Source organism: Labrus mixtus, chromosome 11 (genome assembly GCF_963584025.1).
Source record: "Labrus mixtus chromosome 11, fLabMix1.1, whole genome shotgun sequence".
NCBI lineage: Eukaryota > Metazoa > Chordata > Actinopteri > Labriformes > Labridae > Labrus > Labrus mixtus.
In genome coordinates, this window is record NC_083622.1 from 5,802,316 (window position 1) to 5,822,440 (window position 20,125).

Consider the following 20,125-nt stretch of genomic DNA (forward strand, 5'->3'; position numbering starts at 1 on the left):
CTACTGTGACAATGTGGCTAGGGGTCATGAAACATAGCAACACTTCTTTCATGTGGAGAAAACAATGATGTCCATGTAGGGTTGCAACCCGGGGTTCAGGACGCTTTGTTTAACTTTCAGGGCCAAGGATCTGATGTGGAGAAGGAAATCCTAATTTTTAAACTGCTAACACATTGACATGTCTAAAAAGAAGTGAAAAGAAAACAAATATGAGATTCTAGCAGCTCAGCTCTCATCAACATGATTATTAAATTAATCTCATCACGTCAGTGGGAGAGTATCCTCTTGGACGCACTACACACAGAAAGACAATCCTCAACTATATATACACAAAGAGCAATGACAGATTTTATGTCTTATAAAACATGAAATCAAAATTATATTTACAGCACGTAAGTGAGAGTAAGAATACTCATCAAACTCAGAACAGCAGATGGATGAGGGAGGACTCACTGTCTTCCATGTATTTCCAATCAAAATAGCTGCTGTTGGCAGGTGGGGGAGGACGCTGTGGAATCTATTGTTTAGTAATGCTTCAACAAGGACAAAATGGTGGGTTGCAGAAGGATAAGAATGGCTCCAAAAACAATCAGGAGTCATAGATTTAAGAAAAGTCATGAGAAATGATGCTGTTAAAACCTTTCTTTTTTTGTGGACAGAAATGCAAACACGAGGTTCTGAACTATTTGAGACGTTTCCTTGACACAATTCATTTTTAACTGATCAAGTCTTGGAAGAGTCCAAGACAAGCACTCCTGTGAGAAACCGTTGCAGCCCTCTGGTGACAAATGTAAAGAAACAAATGCAAACAGAAGTCACATGTAAACAGTGCCCACCTGAGGGCTGGAGAACATAATGAAGAACTGGGGTAGAGAAGATAGGGCTTAAAAGGTCTTCTGGCTGATGATGCAGACCCCATTGGCTTATATGCCCAGTGAACAGATACACATTAGTAGAGTTGTGGAGGACCAGTTCAAGATGGACCAGTTGTTTTGATGAACACATTTATAGGCACGTTTTTAAATATCATATAATTTATGGCAATGCTAACTTACCCAAAGTAAGCTCTTGTTCAAGTTTGATGAATGAGGACCTGTGTCCACTTCCTGCATTATTGCCCTGGCCTATCAAAAACCTAGAGAGATTCTCATCGGCACTTTCTGTAGCTAGGTTACAGAAGCTGTCTCCTGGCACTTCTGCTTCTCTTCAAGGTGACCATAAACCATAAATTGCTCTGTATGACTAATATTTGCCTTTATTTAAGATCATTTTTTATGTCTTTTTTTTTACAAAGACACAAAAACAATGGAAAGGAGAGGGGGGGGGGGGCGGGGTCGGGACCCAAAATTGTGTTGCGGAGCCAATTTCAATGGGTCGCGAATGTGTGCCTGAAAAAGAAATGGTCAAAAAGTCTGTCAAGTGCTTTTAAAAGATGTTCCTTTCTTTGGTTCTGTCCCATGTTCTGTACAGTCTGAGGTCCAAACTGAACATTTTTTATTGAATAATTCTGATTGGTTGAAAATGATCAGAAACTTTGGTCATGATTTCCCATTAAGGAGTTGGCGGCAGGTCCTGAGACAAGACCATTTGAGAACCACTGAGCTAGAGCTTTAAACTTCTGGTTTGATAAAGGGCTCCAATACTTCCATGTGATTTTTCTTTGAGTTGATCATTATTATTTCTTAATCCTTTGAGTTTGGCTGACTAAGAGGGGCGATTCCCCTTGACTCACCACTGACTGTTAAGAGGTAACGAGTCCAGGAATTTAAATCTAGCAGAACAGATGCAAGCTGCAACCTTGCATACCAACACTGCTCTGTTTCCGAGGTTATCGTACCTCTGAAGCCATGATGGTAATGATGGGACTGGGCTGACTTTACTTCTGACCAATTGACTCACACACATTGTGTTTCTTGTTGCTACAGAGACAAAAGTAAAAACAACAAATACAATTTCAAATACAACAACTCCCTCGATATATGACGTTTTTGATAAAAATCCTGGGATGACGATGGTAATTTTATCATAAATTCACAAGTGAGTTGTTTCAGATGAGAGGTCTAGACAAGCTGGAGTGTCTCACAGTAGGTCTTATGACTGTGATGTTTCACACTGATGAATTATCAAACATGAATCAGTGGGGATGAATGTATATCTAGCCGGACATCTTGCAATAGCCCAACTATGTGTCACAACCTAGGGTCTGAATTTAAGTCCCCGACAAACACCTCAGAAGGCTTTAATCCCTTTATACCATTTAGACTTGGCAGAGAAAAAAAAGGAGACCATTATTATTTGCTTTCGTGCTTCTTGTGGTCAAAACTTTTTCAGAAGCCATAACTCTGTTTCTCTGGCAACTTCGTAGAGATCGACTAACACTTGAACAACTCATTACAATTCTATAAGGTTCTTATGAAATGGATATGTTCACTAAACCTTAAAACTGAGAAGATCTTAGATCACACTTTTCTAGTCCCCTCAGCTCGTTGATTAGTTTGTTTGAGCCTGAAAGTATACTTAGTTCTGGAAAGATTCCGTAACATAATGTAAGCGGTTGACAAAGAAGGAATTCATTTGTTTGTTTTTTAATAAGCATACGGGAACATCCATTATTTTATACAACATATAAGTATAAGTTTTAGACACAGGCAAAGACAGGGGCAAAACAATATTATTAATATATGTATATACATATATATATATAAAAAAAACGTGCATAAAAATAAAAAATGTCCACAATGGGATTTGACTTGGAGACCGTCCAGTTTCCAACACAAGTCCGTACAGACTGAGTCACTGCTAATCTCGTCCCTGTTCTTTTCTCTCTCTTCGTTTTTAGCTGTCATTAAAATGGTCGTATTGTCAAATACTTAAAATGTAACATTGATTCAATTGGTGCAATTTGGTGTTAGCTTTTTAAAGAGGATCTTTGACTGCATACAGTTGCTTTTGCATTTCAGAACTGGTACTGCTTAAACAGCTCATTACAGACATTTACACTGGAACTTTTTTTATTAGTGAATCATACAGTGACAGGTGACAGCTTTGTGTGACAGGTGACAGTTGTCTGCTAGTTGTCAACTCAGCCAATTAAGCAGCTGAACTTGTGTTGTGTCCCTTATTTTGGTTTTTTTTTTTCCATGAAATTATCAGATTTTTTTGATGACACTGTTTATTGTACTAACTGGTCATCCAAGAAGACTGTGCTCCTTCGTTTCTAGAAACTGAAAATATCACGTTTGTACAAGAAATAGTGAGCGGATACCTGAGTCACGTCAGGACTGCTCTCTACTTTTACCCGAAGAAGAAGACGGCTGGCCATACAGATGAAAATGTGTTTCTTCTGAGCTTCCCAACACTTGGAGTTTACTTGTGACTTCCTGCGTAAGGCTAAGATGAGGCAGAGCGAGGAGCAGTCTGTTACATTTAACAGACTGTTTTAACGGCTTTAGTGCAGAAATTCAACAACTCGGCTCAGACCCGAGAACAAACAGAACCTACTTTTGTGGTAAATATAACGATGAACTAGCTCATTCACTAGCCGATGTATTAGCCGTGGGCATAGACAGTAAAAACCCACGTAAGGCACCAATGGCGGGTAGAAAGCAGACAGGAAAAACACACACAAAACAAAGCCCATGACGTGAAATGTCGTAAGAACACTCTTATACTTTCTTTACTTTCTCTGTCTCCCACACACAGACTCACAGAGACGCACACCTCCCTGCCACGCCTGCTACCAGCAACACGGCCAATCTAACCACAGACTAATGGTCCTGGGCAGCTATCTTCAGCACATACCTCTGGGAACTTCACACACTCCAATACAACACTGACACATATACACACATTGAACAATACCTAGACACCCATACAAATACAACACGCAAAGACACACATCCCCCAAACGAGCTCTTCTGAAGAAGCAGAATTACAATTTTTTTCCAATTGTGAATATTCCCTTGTAGTGTTTAAAAAGCACTTCCCAAATCTAGGGGACTTTTTACACCCCTCTCTCCGTTAACCACACTAACCACAGGGATTTCCATCAGCCGGGCTGCATCCTGTACCAAGCAGCCAGATATTTCAACCATCCACATCACGCCACACGCTAGGGCCATGAAAAACAGCAGGGCGGGGACAGTGACTTGTGTGTGTGTGTGTGTGTGTGTGTGTGTGTGTGTGTGTGTGATACAAACTGTGCTTCATTATAGAGATAGTTACGGGTACATCCATGATATTCCTGATGTTTTTATAGATTTATGGATCTTTCTATTGATCTATATGTATCCATATCTTTATCTAATATCATCTTATATGTAATACTTATATAAGTAAAGAAATAAAATAAGAAAAACATGTATAAATGGTTAAAATAGTGTTTGTTTATAAACTCCTTCACCTTGGCTGGTAAATACTGGGGTGTGAAGGCATGCAGAGCCTGTAAGTGAAAGTAGACAGAGGCCTGACTCCAGGCTTAAGGAAACATTTTATTACAGTGTCTGTGTGTGGGTCTGAGTGTGCACGTGTTGGTATGAATCTGATCAAGTGTTGGACCACAGCAGGCTCTAAGTACGTGACTGCCTCAATCGACCCTTTAATCCATCTTATGGTTTTGACTGACAGCAGAAATAAGATGGCTGAGAGATTGGAAGGGATGTTGAGAAACAGATAAACAGTGAGAGGGAGGTTGACCTGAGCCGAGGCTCACATTTCCCTGTAAAAACACTCTTCTCAGAGAAGTGATAGATATTCAGAGGTATATCAACATTTTGGGAAGTGTACACTGGTAAAACCACTCAATGATGTGCTTATTAAAGTTCTTTCTTTTCACTAATGGAGATACAAAAGCACACACAGGAGAATGTGTGACTAAAATTATTCAAAGATTTAGTTCCAGCTAAAAGAAAAAAAAAAGAGAGGTGCTGTTCATTATGAAGTTCTCTCCTCACTCCTGACTCTCTTTGGTTATTTCAATAGACTAGCAATAGCTGAATAAAATAAGAGCAAAATAATAAACATACCATTATTATGTATGGTTAGTTCTTATCAATACTTATTTAACATGTTTGTGCATGATGGTTAGAGAAAAATGGTTGAAGCTAGGAGGAGCAGCAAGAAAGCGAGTGGACTTGTGTTTTTTTGTTGGGTGCCATCGTAGTTATTTCAGCCAAACTGTGAGTGTCAAGACCATGGCTCACCCTTTGCCCCCTGCCTCCTTTTTATGGATGTCCTCCCCATATTTTTCAGCCTGCCTGTAGAGTATCCCCTCTGACAACTCCTTGCTAACCTTTTATTAAATATATATAGCAGCCATAAAATTCCAAAACTGTACAATCTCCCTCTTTACCTTTGTCAAGGGACTACAAAACCATGAGCATATGCTCAAGTCAAAACATGATAAAAATGAGAAGAAGTGAAACGTCGAGATTGCCCAAATTAAAATGTTTCACTTGACTTGACTCGGTCTGAAATGGAGGTACTGCAGCTGAAAGTAAAACACAAATGGTTTGATTTATTCTGTAACATTCAGTAGCACCAGTGGTGAAAGTAAAATATAACTACAAACACATGTTTGATGATATCAGTCGCTAAGAGAAGGCTGTCATCAGAAAAGGACGTACACCAGATGAAGTGAAATGTGACAGTTTGATCTTAAATCTGTGGAGTGAAAAAACGTCATTTTGATGGTGCAATTACTAAAAGCTGTCTCTGTGAAACAATGGAAAATTTAAATACCCATGTACTCCAGAAGTAATCATTTCATGGACTCATTTATTTGCATCATTTTGAGACAGTTTGTTTCTTACATTTACAATGTTACATAGATAATAAATGGGCTGTCCTATAAACGTCCTATGCTGACGCTTAAGAACATATCCTTAAAATATATCTCCAAATGTCCCTATGGTGGTACCAGGACGATGACATCTACCGCAAGAAAAAAGGGACTCCCTTAATTCTGCTTCGACCTCCTAACAACCCCACTTACAACCTTCAATCTAAGTTATTTATCTTTACCACCAAATTTGGTGAAATGTACCCACACGCTCCGACCCCTGCTGTTCATGGTCAGTCCTGTCCAGTCAGGGGGGCCTGGGGCCTGTCAGCAAGGGCCAGCAGCCTGAGCACACAGGTGACTATTTTCATGTTGACAGGAGAACAGTCCTGTTTACAACAATTATAATCTACCCATGTAAAGGAGTAATACCATTTTGGTATAAGTTAAACATAAATGTACAATGAAAGCATAAATGGGCAGTCAAAAAAAAGGTCAAAGTTCTATTTCCGAGTAGGACACGACGTGGGGAAAATAAGTAGACAGGTTTTAACGGTAAGATCTCGGGGGGGGGGGGGGGGGGGGGGGGGTTGATGTGGAGAGCATGCTAACAGATATAAAAGGTTGCAAAGGAAGAACAAGGAGGCTCTGGAGAATGGTGGCTCACGATAAACAAAGTTGTTTTAGACACTCCAAAGTATCGTGGGACTAAAGCAAAACAGCATTACCACTCATACTCAAGTCTGGAATCTGATTTTGTAAGAGCTACAAAAACACAGTTGCAGGACCATGCAACCATTAAAGAAATACGACCCTTTCCCTTATCAGTGTCACTATTTTTATAACCCTGAAAAGTAATTAGGGGTGTGCACTACAATTTGCTAAGGCGGACCCATTGGCAGGCATTTTATCATCAAGCTCAATAAGTTAGCTGAGTGTTTTTGGCAGAGTTGCACTATTTCTTATTTATCTAGTTTTACAAATTATGTTCATCTTGAGAACACATATTTCATATACCACAAACACATGATAGAATAACACATGACAGAACCTTCTTGGAATCACATTCTTCATCTATGATGTCATCCAGCCCTCATGGACAATCTTTCTTCCAAAACATCTCTGAAAATACAGGGGTCATTTTGACTCATGCCAGAATGAAATGTGGTATTTGCTATGCTGATATGCCAGATTGGCACTCTCCAAGTTTTGTGTTTTTGTTTTGTGTGTGTGTGTGTGTGCATGCGTGTGTGTGTGTGTGTATGTGTGGGAATTTGAGTGTGCATCTGGGCGAGAGTGAGGTAAGAGCACAGATTAACCATGATCGATGATTAATACAACTTGACTTACTGACTTACTGTGAGCAATTATGGCCATGTCTTTTCTCAAGTTTGACTTTCTCACACTCGCCTTTTATAACATGGGGGTCCTGAAACATGTGTGCAGCAAACCCACACGCATATGCCACAGATCGCCAGCCCACCCTCGGTTCAACCTCAAAACCACAATGGGTTAAATATAATCAATCTTCTTTAACAATGCTGTCAGGGCACTGTCTGAAAGCGCTGACAGAAACACACAGATAGTGGCCACAGGCTGATGACAGTGTTTCCAGTGTGTTGGTGTGCATACCTTTGAGAATAGAACAATATCAATGCTCAAGCGAGTTAAATGACCTGTATGTGTGAGCCATTCTTAACACATTGGTAAAGTATGTTTGTGTTCGGTAGTGTACATATGCATACAGGTATACATTTAAATGGTAAAGAATATGTGTGTATGTGAAAGCATAGGGGCCCAACTATGCATTATGTGTGTTATATATTTGGATTTTAGCCGATCAGTGAATATGTTTGGTGTACATTAATAAACGATGAAGTCTATCTGGAATAAACGTCCATGGGTGTTCTAAAATTGAGTGTATGTTGTCAGCCATAACTGACTTTGGACGGTCTGATATGTCCTGGTCCCTTGGCTATGTACTCGTTTGTGTGTGTGTGTGTGTGTGTGTGTGTGTGTGCAATACCTGAGGAGACTTGTGTGATCTCCAGCTGTACTGGTGACTGTGGAGGCTGGCCAGCAGCACGTTCTCATCTGTGTCCACCTGGCCGAAGCGCAGCGTCTCATTGGTGTCGTTACAGATTACAAAGTGGCTGTAGACGAGCTCCTCAGCCTCTGGGTTCCCATTCTGAGTGAAAATAAGAAAGTTTGGGGGGGGGGGGGGGGGGGGGGGGGTGAGGTAGGATTTATTGGTCAATAGATAGAAAAGAACAGAGGAGATTTAAGAGGAGTTACATGAGAAAGAGAGCGTGTGAATAAGAGCAGAAGCGACTTCCAGGTGTGTGTTTATTATGTACAGAGTGTGCAGTAATTGTATACACAAGGTGTCAACAATTTGCAGTATGGATTCATCTCAATATCAAACAAGTAGATCTTGGGGATGAAGCTATCAGCCAAAACGTTACAAAGAGGAAAGGGATAAATGTGGCGGCATCACAACCTCGACAGGGGAGAGAATAATAAGACGTGCTTGAGGTAAAATCTACACAAAAAAACTCCAGCAGGCCTCTCTGCTAAAGCGAAATCTAAAAATAAAAACAAGCAAAACTATTCCACTTCCTTTTTTGTAACTTTTTTTTGTTGGTGAGATACACATTCTTGTAGATGTCTACTTATGCCAAATGGCAACTCCGTTTGTGTCTGCAAGTTTATTAAATTCTTTCTCAATACTTTGAACGTTTTAAAGTCGGCACTCCTACAAGTTAAAGTAATCAATATACTGTGGTTTGTTCAGAGCACATAAAACAAGTAACCCTCGGGCCCACCTAAATCAATACGTCATTCAGAAAGCATCACAAAAAAACATAAGTCATGGGATTCTTTCCACTCTTAAGTCACCTTGCATGCAAGAGCACAGAGTAAAGAGCTCACTGGGTTGCTGTTTGAAACAATGGTTTCACAAGGAAAGGGCAGTGTGTCAAATCTCTTCCATGCAAGGTTTCAAGACACAATTTAAAAACTGTGTAAAGTGTACATGTGAATTAGATATCAAGCGCATGGGTGCATGTTTACTGCAGCTCCTTCAAAAGGCTCTTGGGCCCTTAAGGGATCTCTCATACACACCCCTCCCTGACTCACGAGGCTCATGACTGTGGTTCAGACAGCTTCTCAATAACTGCTCAACTATCCCAACAAATAGGGACCCCGGCCTGCTGTGGACTTTTAAATGGCAGGGGGTTGATGGTTGATGGTTAAAAGAGGTTGGCAGTAAAAGCTCAGACATTGACTGCCAAGCACGTTCGGGGTCCTAGGGTTGTTGTTGCTATCGAAAGTGGATGGGAAAGTTTACACCATTAAAAAAAAAAGCACTTGATGATAGACGTGTGAGAGAGGGTGATAGAGAGAGAGAGAGAGAGAGCAAATATAAATGAGACAGCTGGGACAGTGGGTTGAAATTCATTTCTAGTTTTATAGGGGAACAGTATCTGTGCTCCCTTTTCGAATCCGACACTGCGGTTTACAAACTTCCTGCTGCCATCTTAAGATGCCTTTGCTAAGCCGACTCTTTGATGGTATCATCTTTCAACTCCAATTCACAAGGCAACTTGATACACAGATCAGAAAAGTGTTCCGCAGTAATCATAATCACCTTCCTTTTTTTCAGGCACTTTAAGAGGAGAAAAATGAACATCTCATATGACAAACTTATATATAGACCTGTTTTCTTTTTATGAAAGGAGCCTTGCAATGTATTCTGTTGTGTTGGCTTATTATCAATAAAATAAAACTGATAAATCTTTCCTCAAGAGCAAAAAATAACTTGATATTTTTCAGATACTGACCTGCCAAGAATCAAAGTATAGTACATTCCTTTAAGCCATCCAATAATATTACTGTAGATGCCACGTGGTCTAGTCCATATCTGCATGGCAGAGTGCCTATATGTCATAAAAGGCCAGGTACAGTAAAATGTCTTAGAAACAGACACCACTGAAAAACAGACAAATCAACACAATATGGAGGAGATAGTTAAACCTGTAAAAGCTACATTATAAAACAATAATCATATCTAAAATTACCAATGTGTTCTTTTATGGATGACCCCAGTCTACACATCTGCTCCATAAAGGAACACGATCTCTCTCTGTTTTTATTTTTTTACTTTTTGGTTTGCAAAGGAAAGAAGAGAATCATTTAAACATGGGAGGATTAAGGGGGAAGAATACAGGAGGAAATTCCTGTTGTCTCAATTGCAAATAAAACAGCCTGTGAACATTCTGTGAGAAAGTAGTGTGTGGAAATACTACTGGGCTTTCGTGTGGCTTCCCACCAAAGCCACTTCCCTAAGGTTAGGGTTAGGCGGAGCAAAGATTGAAAGTTGGGATGGGGACTGAGAATTGAGAGGGGGGTCTGAGGTTAGAGGCTTTGGTCGGGGCCACATCGGGCAATCAACCAAGGAGAAGTTTATTATACTTTTTTTTTGTTCATCCTTGGAACCAAGAAACCTTTTGAAGATGTGTAACACTTTTGTTTTGCATTACTTTTACTTCAGTTTTCTAAGAGAATAGTAAAGCTTAATTGGACCTGAAATCCTGCTGGCTTCTGAACTATAAGTAAGGACTTGATTGAAGGTAGGAACTAAGGGTGATTGGGCAGGGGGACAAGCTGAGTTTAAGAAAAAAATTAATATGAATAGCAATGTTTATGACACATAATAAAGCATGAATCCACATGGATACCAGAAAGTGCGTTCCATTTATTTATTGCTGTGCATCCAGCCCATATGTTCTGTTTGTGGTGGCCTTGTCTGGCTGTGCATTGGTTTTTGCAGTTGCTGAAAAATCTCCTCCCTGGTTCAATGCTGACCCTAAAGGCCACAACACAACGGGCCTGCCTGCCAGCCTTGACACCAGGAAACATGAAAATTACTGAAACAATTACGCACGTTAGGATACATCCTCCTTTTGCGGAGGAACAGAGCCTGCTGGTATTTCCAACTGCTTCTGATTATGTTTTCATAAAGGATCAGATCTTTCTATGTATGGACAATGTGTGCACGAGTGTTTGGCTGAATCAGATCAAGGATACATTTGAGCTCAACTGCTTTTACGTCTCCCAATATAGTGGATTACACGACTTTACGATTACACAAAGTTTTAACTTCAGAGAAGTTCTCAAAGGTAAACAGAGTTTTATGTAGTGTTTTCTGAAAGAGCCTTTCTAAAGAATCATCATTTTGTACTTGACCTTTAAATAACCTTTACTCAAGAACTACCATACCCACATGAAGCACATCTAGCCTTTAATTATGGTGTGTTTTTCCATTGTGTTCAGCAAAGTGATAAAGGCTGGAGATAGTTAAGAGCTTCTACACAAAGTTACAAGGCTGCTTCTGTTTAGACCAACCAAGGCAATACAGCAGACTCAATCCTTTTATGAATCAACCCAATACCAGTGAAGATAAAAGATAAATGCAGCCTTCTTGAAGCTAACTGCAGGCTAAAGAGTGACTATGTAGAAGTGAAGAAGGGATTTCTCTGATTGTTTGTCATTTTGGGTCTCAACGGCAAGGATGTAATTTAAGAAAATGAAAATGTCATCCAATCAGTAAAAGTTAAGCTTTGGCTTAAGGCACATGAACAACAAATAACTACAAAATGCTTGGCATGTTTGTGAAGCCAGCCATGGATACACGTATTTCCAAAATATTTTGATAAAGCTACAAAATGAGCATTCATCACAACATGACCAATGCTCAAAAGTGTAATTTATGGCTAAATTTACCAGGAGAAATAGGGGACATTCCCCAGCATGTGTTACATGATGCATGATGAAGTAAAGGGTCAACTACAACCCATCATCCAACAGTCTGTTTAAAGCGTTTGATGTCACTGGGTGAAAACAAAGGTATTAAACCTCCAGCCAAAACAATCATTTTATGGTATCTTTTTATACAGCTTGTTTAATTTTATTTTCCATAGGGAGAATACGACAGCTGTTTCTAAAAAAAAACAAAAAACACAAGCTATTAGTTCTCTCTCCTGGCAATGAGCCTGTAAGCATGCATAACTATGAGAGTACCTTCAGCCTCAAGGGACCAGTATATGAGTCAGCACAGCCATAGCTGAGCTGAGAAGAGCCATGGTAGGCTATATAAAAAGAGTATGTGTTTGTGTGTGTGTGTGTGTGTGTGTGTGTGTGTGTGTGTTGCGTTTGAATAAGGTAGACAAGTGGGTGGGGGACTAGGGCATGATGAAGTCTTGGCAGGTGTCACCACTCAAGTTTTACAGTGTTTTCATGGGCAATGCTTCACACACAAATATCCTGGCTACCAGAGGCGGTGCTGAGAGCTGAGAACTGAGAGATGATGAGGACCATAGGACGAGAAGCCCAAAAACAGACACACTATAGCCTCTTAGTCAGAGTTTACAGCAAGCTGAAAGGCAGTTCCATGTCGCAAATTTTATTACAACTGGCCAATGACCAACACTGTTCTCATGAAATCCACTTTGTTGTGAGTGTGCTAAACTGATCTGTCTATCTGGGACAAAACACTTCAGCATATTCTCCACATGTACTAACATTGTTATTATTCTATGGGTTTACCAGGCCCTGGCTAGAAATATACTGTGATAGTTACTTTATATGTAAATGGTAACACTCACAATACTTCAATTCTTCTGACTACTCAAAGCGCTTTTACACCACGTCACACCTAAACATTCACACACTTAGCGGGAGGAATTTGGGCCTGGCCAAGGACCCATTGGATATTGGGCTGCAGGAGCTGTGGATCGAACCCCTGGCCTTGCGGTTAAGAGACGTCTGACTCTACCACTGAGTCACAGCCCACGCTATGTGAGCGCTATCTATGAAACCACAGGCAAAATCACATCTTATTATTTCCCCTTCCATTTCCATGGAGTAAAGGGTCAGACATTTGTCCATTACAAAATTATTAATAAAGGACAAAAGAAAAAGAACGTTAGAAAACTGAAGGATTTCCGAACACTTTGATAATTATATCAAAAGCCAGAGCGGAAAGCAATATCACAAATTAATGGCAAACAAAATGTCTGATTTTTGCACGACACTTCATTAGGCCTTAATGTATTGTTTTGAGTGTGGTTGAATAAAATGTGTTTTCATCAGAAACTCTTGGTACCTGTTGCCAGCTCTGCAGGGCGGTGTCCACAGTGTGGATGGTATACTGGCTGACGTTGAGTGAAACTGGATCCAAAAATACATTCACATCCAATGTGGCATTCTTGGGGCAGCAAGTGGCTGCAGCCTGGCCCTGAAACACACGAGGAGGGGAAATACTTAATTGACTTGTTTTCACATTTTCTCAATTACGCCTTGTATCAAAAATATTTTGACAGACATAAAATCAATGTAAACGTTAAGCTCAACCTGTACAACACATGGCTGGAAGAGCTGTTGGTGGGTCAGGTTCCGGTACTCCAGCAACTTGCAGTCTAGCTGTGTGGAAAAATTGAATTCCTGACAGTGACGAGGTCCATTGCCCCACTGGCGAAGGAAAACACGTGGCTCCCGAGCACCAATCACCATGAACTCTTGATCCTGCGGTAACTTCCTGTCTGGCAGGAAGGGACGAAGCTGTCTAGATGGAACTGGAGGAGACACGGCATTCGTATTTAAATACTGAACTGTGAGACATCTTTAAATGAAACACGAGCTATCAAAATTCCCCAACAACAACAATTTTCTAATAAAAAGTAAAAACGGGTGATTTAGAAAGCAGACACTTCAATGACTGAAGGTAAAACTGTGTATTGGTCGACTTAAATGACCAAACAGAAGACAATAATGGACCGATATTCATTTTTGCGACAGTTACAAAGTGAAGGGAGAAGAGACTCTGTGTGTGTGTGTGCATTACCTGTGCCCAGCTGTTCCAGGTGGTGGCAGAGGTGAACATCCAGCTGTGCTAGTTGTACAGATACACCCAGGGAGGGCACGAACCAGGATGCAAAGCAGGAGTCCACACGTGTGCAGGCTGCCAACGCCACAGGGGATACCAACTGATCGCATGGCAACTGGGATCCACAGTCACTGTCAGAACTGGGGGATACAGCAGAATATCTTCTAAGTATTTAAAAAAAATATATTTTCATAGTTGTAATATTATTTGTAGCTGAACACGTTTGTCTCTTGCCCAGCGAGTTACTCATACATAATCACATTAGGTTATTATTTGATTTGGAACAATAATGATCAGTCTAAGAATTTGCCAATAATAGTATTATACAGGAATAACATTTGCTTGGTTTATCCCATTTCATTTCTAGTAAATTGCAAATGGTAAATGGACTTGACACACATACACATTCACACCCTTGGCAGATGTAGTGAGATCATCAAACGTAACTAATCCCATTCATACACATTCATATGCCACTGACGAAGCAATTCAGGGTTAAGTGTCTTGTCCAAAGAGCCGGGGATCGAACCCTCGACCTTCCAGTTGAGTGACGACGACTCTACCAGTGATCCACAGCCGCCCCCCCCGTAGTCAAATAAGCTAAAAGGTTTCTATCAAACATGCTTTTATACTTCCCTTGTTTGTTTGTTTGTTGTCATATTAATGTGTATAAACTTATACAAAACAAGGATGTGGCTTTAAAGTCAGAAATGGACTTTGAGACAAAGGCTGCAATTATTTAGACAAAGAGGAATGTCAAGCAAAACTAGAGACAAATAATGCTGAGAGTCTACTGGAAGTCTGAGGCTGTGAGTTTAGGTACATTAGTACTGCCACAGTTTCCAGGAGAACCTCTCCATGGACATTAATTGCATGTCATGGATGATGATGTTGAGTGGAAGGTAATTGAAGTGAATGACCATTTGCTCTGTAATTTGCTGCTACCATGATCCACCATAAAAATTCCAGCAGGAAACTCTCAAGACCTGAAAAACGCTGGTGCAGCAGAGTGCTCCTTAAAAAGATAAGCATCATATGTTGACAATTTTCATTACTTCCAGTTGGCAGGGCAGCCAAGTTATTTTCCTGGTGGAAACTAAAGTAAGGCAGATGAAACGAGTGAAGGAGGAAAGAGGAATCAATTTTTATCAAAAGAGACAAATAATTTAAACATAAAGGAAATGTAGTGTTCGTAGTATGATTGTAATGAAACACAGATGTATATTTTTCTTAACACTGTATCTGGTACTGTCGACTTTTTTCTCTGTTTCTTCTCTTACATGTTTTCTTATTCCTCCCTTTCTGCTCCTCTGGAGCTCTCTAAGTCACACAGAATGTGGGCTTGGCAAATCCCTTCCACTAAAAGTTCCCTATATCTTGACAGGAAGTAAAAGAGGGAAGGATAGAAAACGTGCAGGGTAATTCCAAATTAGGATGGAACGAGAAAAAGACGGGAATAAATGAAAATAGATGAAGAAGGTATAAGACGATGGGAAACGGGAAACAGTAGTAGTATGAAGAAGAGGATAAATGCTCTTTGAGGTGTTGCAGTGCTTGCCAGGTCTGGTCCAGTGCAAACGGCCCCATCTCAATTCAACCCAGCCAAACCCAGTCCAACCCAGTCCAGGCCAGGCCTAGAAACTTATGAGCCAAAGGGGGCTTTATTCCACTTGCTTCCCGTGAGCTTCCCCTCGATTAGATACACTCAAGGTAAGCAGGAAGGAATCCGGATGGGCCCTGACAAGCACTTGGTGTGCTGGGAAATCTCATTAGGCCGATCTGAACGCCTTCCAAACCCACTCCCTACTTCTGCACACCAGATGTGGGGTGAGGGACACATTGCTAGCCCTTTGTGCTCGGCGGCCTGGGTGCTCTCTCTCTCTCTGCTTTTCCTCACACTGGACGGCACATGTACTTTAGATCCACACACATATCCGCATTTAAGGAATAGAAATGCTCTCTTATATGCATGTTTGGACGTACGCAAACAAACAAAACATTTACCTACAAGCACACGAACAAAGTAGAAAATAAAATATTGAATGTTCTCACCTTTGTTCATCTCCTCCCTCTCCATTATTGTTGAGAACTATCCTCCACAAGTCCGAGGCCACCAGCTCCTTCTGCTGGTCAGTGAGACTGAGGCTCGGCAGCTGTAGCTGGCATGCACTGCTCTCTGAAAGTCTGAACTCCCGGTATGGCACAAAGGCCTGCTGGAGGTCATCCCAGTACTCTAGGCTGCATGGCACCTGGAAGGAGAGACACAGGGATCTGGTATCAGGAGTTTTGTTGCACTTTTCAAATACGTTTGGGGAAATGTGTTGTGTTTTCAGAAAGTTTTGTTTTGTCATTGAATGATGAATCATGATTGATGAAAAGCCTTTTTTTAAAGGTCTATTTTGGGGCATTTTGTGTGTTTTTTTTTAATAGAGAGACACGACAGTGGATGGAGTCAGAAATCGGGAGAGGGGAATGACATGCAGGTAAGGAGCCACAGGTCGGATTCCAACCCGGGTCACTCGCTTGGAGGACTCCAGCTATAGGCTACTGGTGCTGGAGCTGTTTTGCAGTGGTAAGCTAATCACAAGGCATCAATACTTTACTGGCCCTTTCAATACAATGGGAACTGTTGCTTTAGAGATGTCCATATTTCAGCATTTACTTGTTTCAGGCAAACCGATGTTTAATTCTCTTCAAATAAAAAAATCTAAACATTTTTAACATGGACCACCTACACAGCAGGAGGATAACTCATGTCCATAACAACACCTCATGAACATGGCATAACTAAAGACAAGGCAACCATGTGCTTCAAGACAGCCTTTCAAATTGTTCTTACACTGAATAACAAATGGGTTATTTGAATGTTCTCACACGGCGGACTGGAAGTGCTATTTCTTTTCTTCCCAGATTGTGCCAGAATTAGCATAAATGTGTCTGCTGCTCCTGTGTGAACTAAACCAGGTTCTCAGGTTCCTTTGACCACCTACACAACTCAGCTGCTGACAAATCAGTGGTGGCATACCTGAAGGATGTTAGACAGTAAGAGGTGTGTGTGTGTGTGTGTGTGTGTGTGTGTGTGTGCGTGTGTGTCTATTTACATATTTCTGACAAATTCAATCACATTTTCGACCAGACCAACAAAGTTCCCCGGATAACTGCGAAACTCAAAGAAGTGCAGAACAAGTTGGTGTGTGTGCATGAGAAAAAAAACGTAGTGTTCCCAGAATACAGACATGTGTCCCTGCATTCAAAAGAGTGTGGATACACAGCGCTGTGAGGAATGCATGAGGTAATCGTAGCTTACAGCATGTATGAAAAGCCACACACCACCTTTCTGGAATCAACTTCTCATAATTGCATCTGACAAAGTGGTGCACCCGCCACCCCAACACTGAGCCACCGAAGCGGAAACTGACTGAATCTCCACGGAGAGTTCCCAGAACCCCGTTGCTAAAACACAGAGGGTGTTTTTTTTTTAATTTCACCTGTGATATTCTATACACATGACGGCATTCAGAAATGTATATGCACGGTACATATATGGTACAGTGAAATACATTTGCATGGTTGAATTTGCGTCATGCTCCCTTTGACTTGTAGCCTTGGCCTTGGAGGAGAGTGGAGATGAAATCGATAACCATTTCAGAAAAAAAGCATATGAAAGGTGGAAAAAGAGAGAAAATGAGTGAAATCATTTTTGTGGCCATTTTGAGGTGGACCTCAGGCACTGGCTTTTCGGCAGAGAAGGTACGTATGTATATGTCAAATTGATTGTGTATATATGTTCAAGAGAGAGACTATGTATAATTGTACATATGAAAGACAATATGTGTGTATAAATATATGTATACACAGGTGTGCATATGTATGTGAGTGCATGATACAGTCTGGGCAGTGTCAGTTTCCGCTGCCTGATTGTGTGTGTACCTTATCTGATAAACAAAATGTAACCCTGAATAGCTGACATTCCCTGGGCTGGATGGGTCCAATTTGTGATTTTTCCAAGGGCTAGACAAAGTAGACTCTGCAGCTAGGCCGCAGGGGGGGAAATATCAAGACTAAATCTTACATGTTATCTTAATTTTTAGAGTCAATGTTCCATTTGGAGGTTGAACCTGGAAAGTGTCAACAGCCTTTCAAGTAACTTAAATTTCAAATCTATTTACAAACACGTAGTGTAGGACTGTTTGCAGCACCGTGTGTATACGGTATGAGTTTCAAACCTTTCATTCACCCCTGTTTCTGACACACCAAAACTACTATTCTGCAAAGGTTTAATTTCCAGGGCTGGTTTGACTAATCAAACTCTCTTGAAAGGTTAACTAAAGGCAGACGAGGTGAAGAAAAAACAGAACATAAAGAAATGACACTGATTCCGATGATTAACCCTGATGTGATCACTGCTTCATTTAAAAAAAATGTCTCTGCAACTGAAGACTCCCACTGAAGCTCTTGTTGCTGACACCCACAGCCCCGTCTGCCGTTACTTTTATTAACAACATCAACACTTCTATTAGGTCGTCTGTTATTCCACTGATGCCTATATGTCGAAAAATTCCACTGCAAGCTACCTCCTATCAGCCAGCAGAGAAATTGAATTGACATCGGCTTGAGCAAATGTTTACTCAGGAAATGTAATGAAAATTGTTCTGAAAATGAATCCCGCTCTGCTGTCTCAGGTGGGCTAATATACGTTAACATTAATCAGTGTGGAAAAATCTGGAATAGGACCTTGCTGAGATCTCTTTGCGTAGTTTTTTTTTTTTCTCTGTGGTGCCAAACGTTTAAATGGGGGACTGTAGTGTAGTGGATGAGGCATAACAACTCCAGATCAAATTAACCACATGGACAGTCTTCTATTTATATAGTGCATTAGCTGTAACTAAGGCAGGACTGCTTGAGCGCTGTCCCGCTAAAATAATAGTTATCTTGGCTTTAATACACTATTCCCCTTTCTGGTTCAATGTGTAAGTCTGAGGTAAAAATCCCCCCTCTGACTCCCCTCAGATTCTAACTCCATACAAAACTTTGCTTAATTTGACTAATTAGAGGAAAGTTGTACATCAGCGAAAGGGGCAAAACATTAAGCTCATGGTGGACCTGTGTACGACATAATAACTGACTTTAACAACAGCTGCAGAAGCGGTTATGGTTCATTTTAGGCCAGCAGAAATTGTGTGATTTCAGTTGCAAGCAAGCCGGTCTACGATGGCAGCTCGGAGCCCTGCTGGTATAAGAAAGGCTATCCCACAGTTGCCATGCACGAAAGCAACAGCAGGGAAGCAGATGGTGTGATGTTTGTCGGTCAGAGCCATTTGGGCAGCTACCCAAACAGAGAGTGAATGATTCAATTTTTACATTTGCATATTGAGAAAAGCTGGTAATGGTAAAAAAATGTGAATGTGCATGAGAAGAGAATGAGTTACATTTTCTTTTGAAACTTTAGTCTGCGGTGGAACTGAAGTTGCTGCTCTCTGCTAACAAACAGTATCTGGTCCTCCTGCTATCTTGAGCTGGGGTCGTGCTTAATTGTAGCTTCTGTGTTTTCTCACCGTTTCTGCGGATTACGAACCCTAGTGAGAGACAGAGGAAAGAGGAACACTAACAAAAGTAATGGAGGAGAGAATTGAGGACACCTGCTTATGTTTCAAAGAATCGGACCACACAGAAGTGGGGAGGTAATTATAAATCCCTTTCCTCTCTTCTTTTATCCCTTCATCACTTTTTGCCTTCTGCAGGTGGTAACCTGTTGATGCTCTGTTTAAGATCTGTCTTTTTTTTTTCAGCTGTGCCTCCACCATTATGACATTGCTTCCCCCTTTTACAGTATGTAAAAACAGTGCAGAGAGCAATTTGACTTTGACTAATGGAAGGAGGTTTGAATTCCCCCTCCGAGATACTGGAACCAGTTGGGAAACCGCAACTATGTAAATGCAGGAAATCTTGATTTTATAAAATGTTAATATGATCTACTCGGGGGACAAGCGAGCAAAATGGCTCAGAACATGAACTCAACCTTCCCAATTCCACCTTCATCTATTTAACGGGGGGGGCGGGAGGAAAAGAAAAGCAGAAAACATGAGAGGGACTGTGACAGAACGGGGGGGTGGGGGGGGGGTTTGGGGGGATGAGGAGAGGAGATGATAAAATTGTGGAAAAGACGCCCTTTTGTTTAGTACACCTCACACAATCCTTCACCTGTTAAGAAGCAGTAAAAAAAACATGACTCACTCAAAGATAAATGACAAGACAGCTCAATGCTCAATTATGTCTTTCCATTTCCTAAAAAATCTTTTTTTTTTTTTTTTTTTGCTTTTGCCCTCTATATCTACGTGAGCACATGGTAACTTCAGAGGCCTGAGAAATGATAGCTGCATGCCTTCTTTCTCTTTCCTCTA

The 20,125-nt window shown here is 40.9% G+C and overlaps 1 protein-coding gene across 1 annotated transcript in view; it reads right to left on the reverse strand.

Moving 5' to 3' along the window:
- The window catches only part of LOC132983433 (intermembrane lipid transfer protein VPS13B-like), a 282,789-nt gene that overhangs the window by 37,541 nt on the left and 225,123 nt on the right, over positions 1 to 20,125 (reverse strand). The window contains exons 42-46 of the mRNA XM_061049726.1: positions 15,777 to 15,973; positions 13,683 to 13,864; positions 13,193 to 13,413; positions 12,945 to 13,076; positions 7,806 to 7,967 (exon numbers count right to left, since the gene is read on the reverse strand). Of these exons, the coding sequence (XP_060905709.1) occupies positions 7,806 to 7,967; positions 12,945 to 13,076; positions 13,193 to 13,413; positions 13,683 to 13,864; positions 15,777 to 15,973 (894 nt within the window). The remainder of the gene's footprint in view (positions 1 to 7,805; positions 7,968 to 12,944; positions 13,077 to 13,192; positions 13,414 to 13,682; positions 13,865 to 15,776; positions 15,974 to 20,125) is intronic.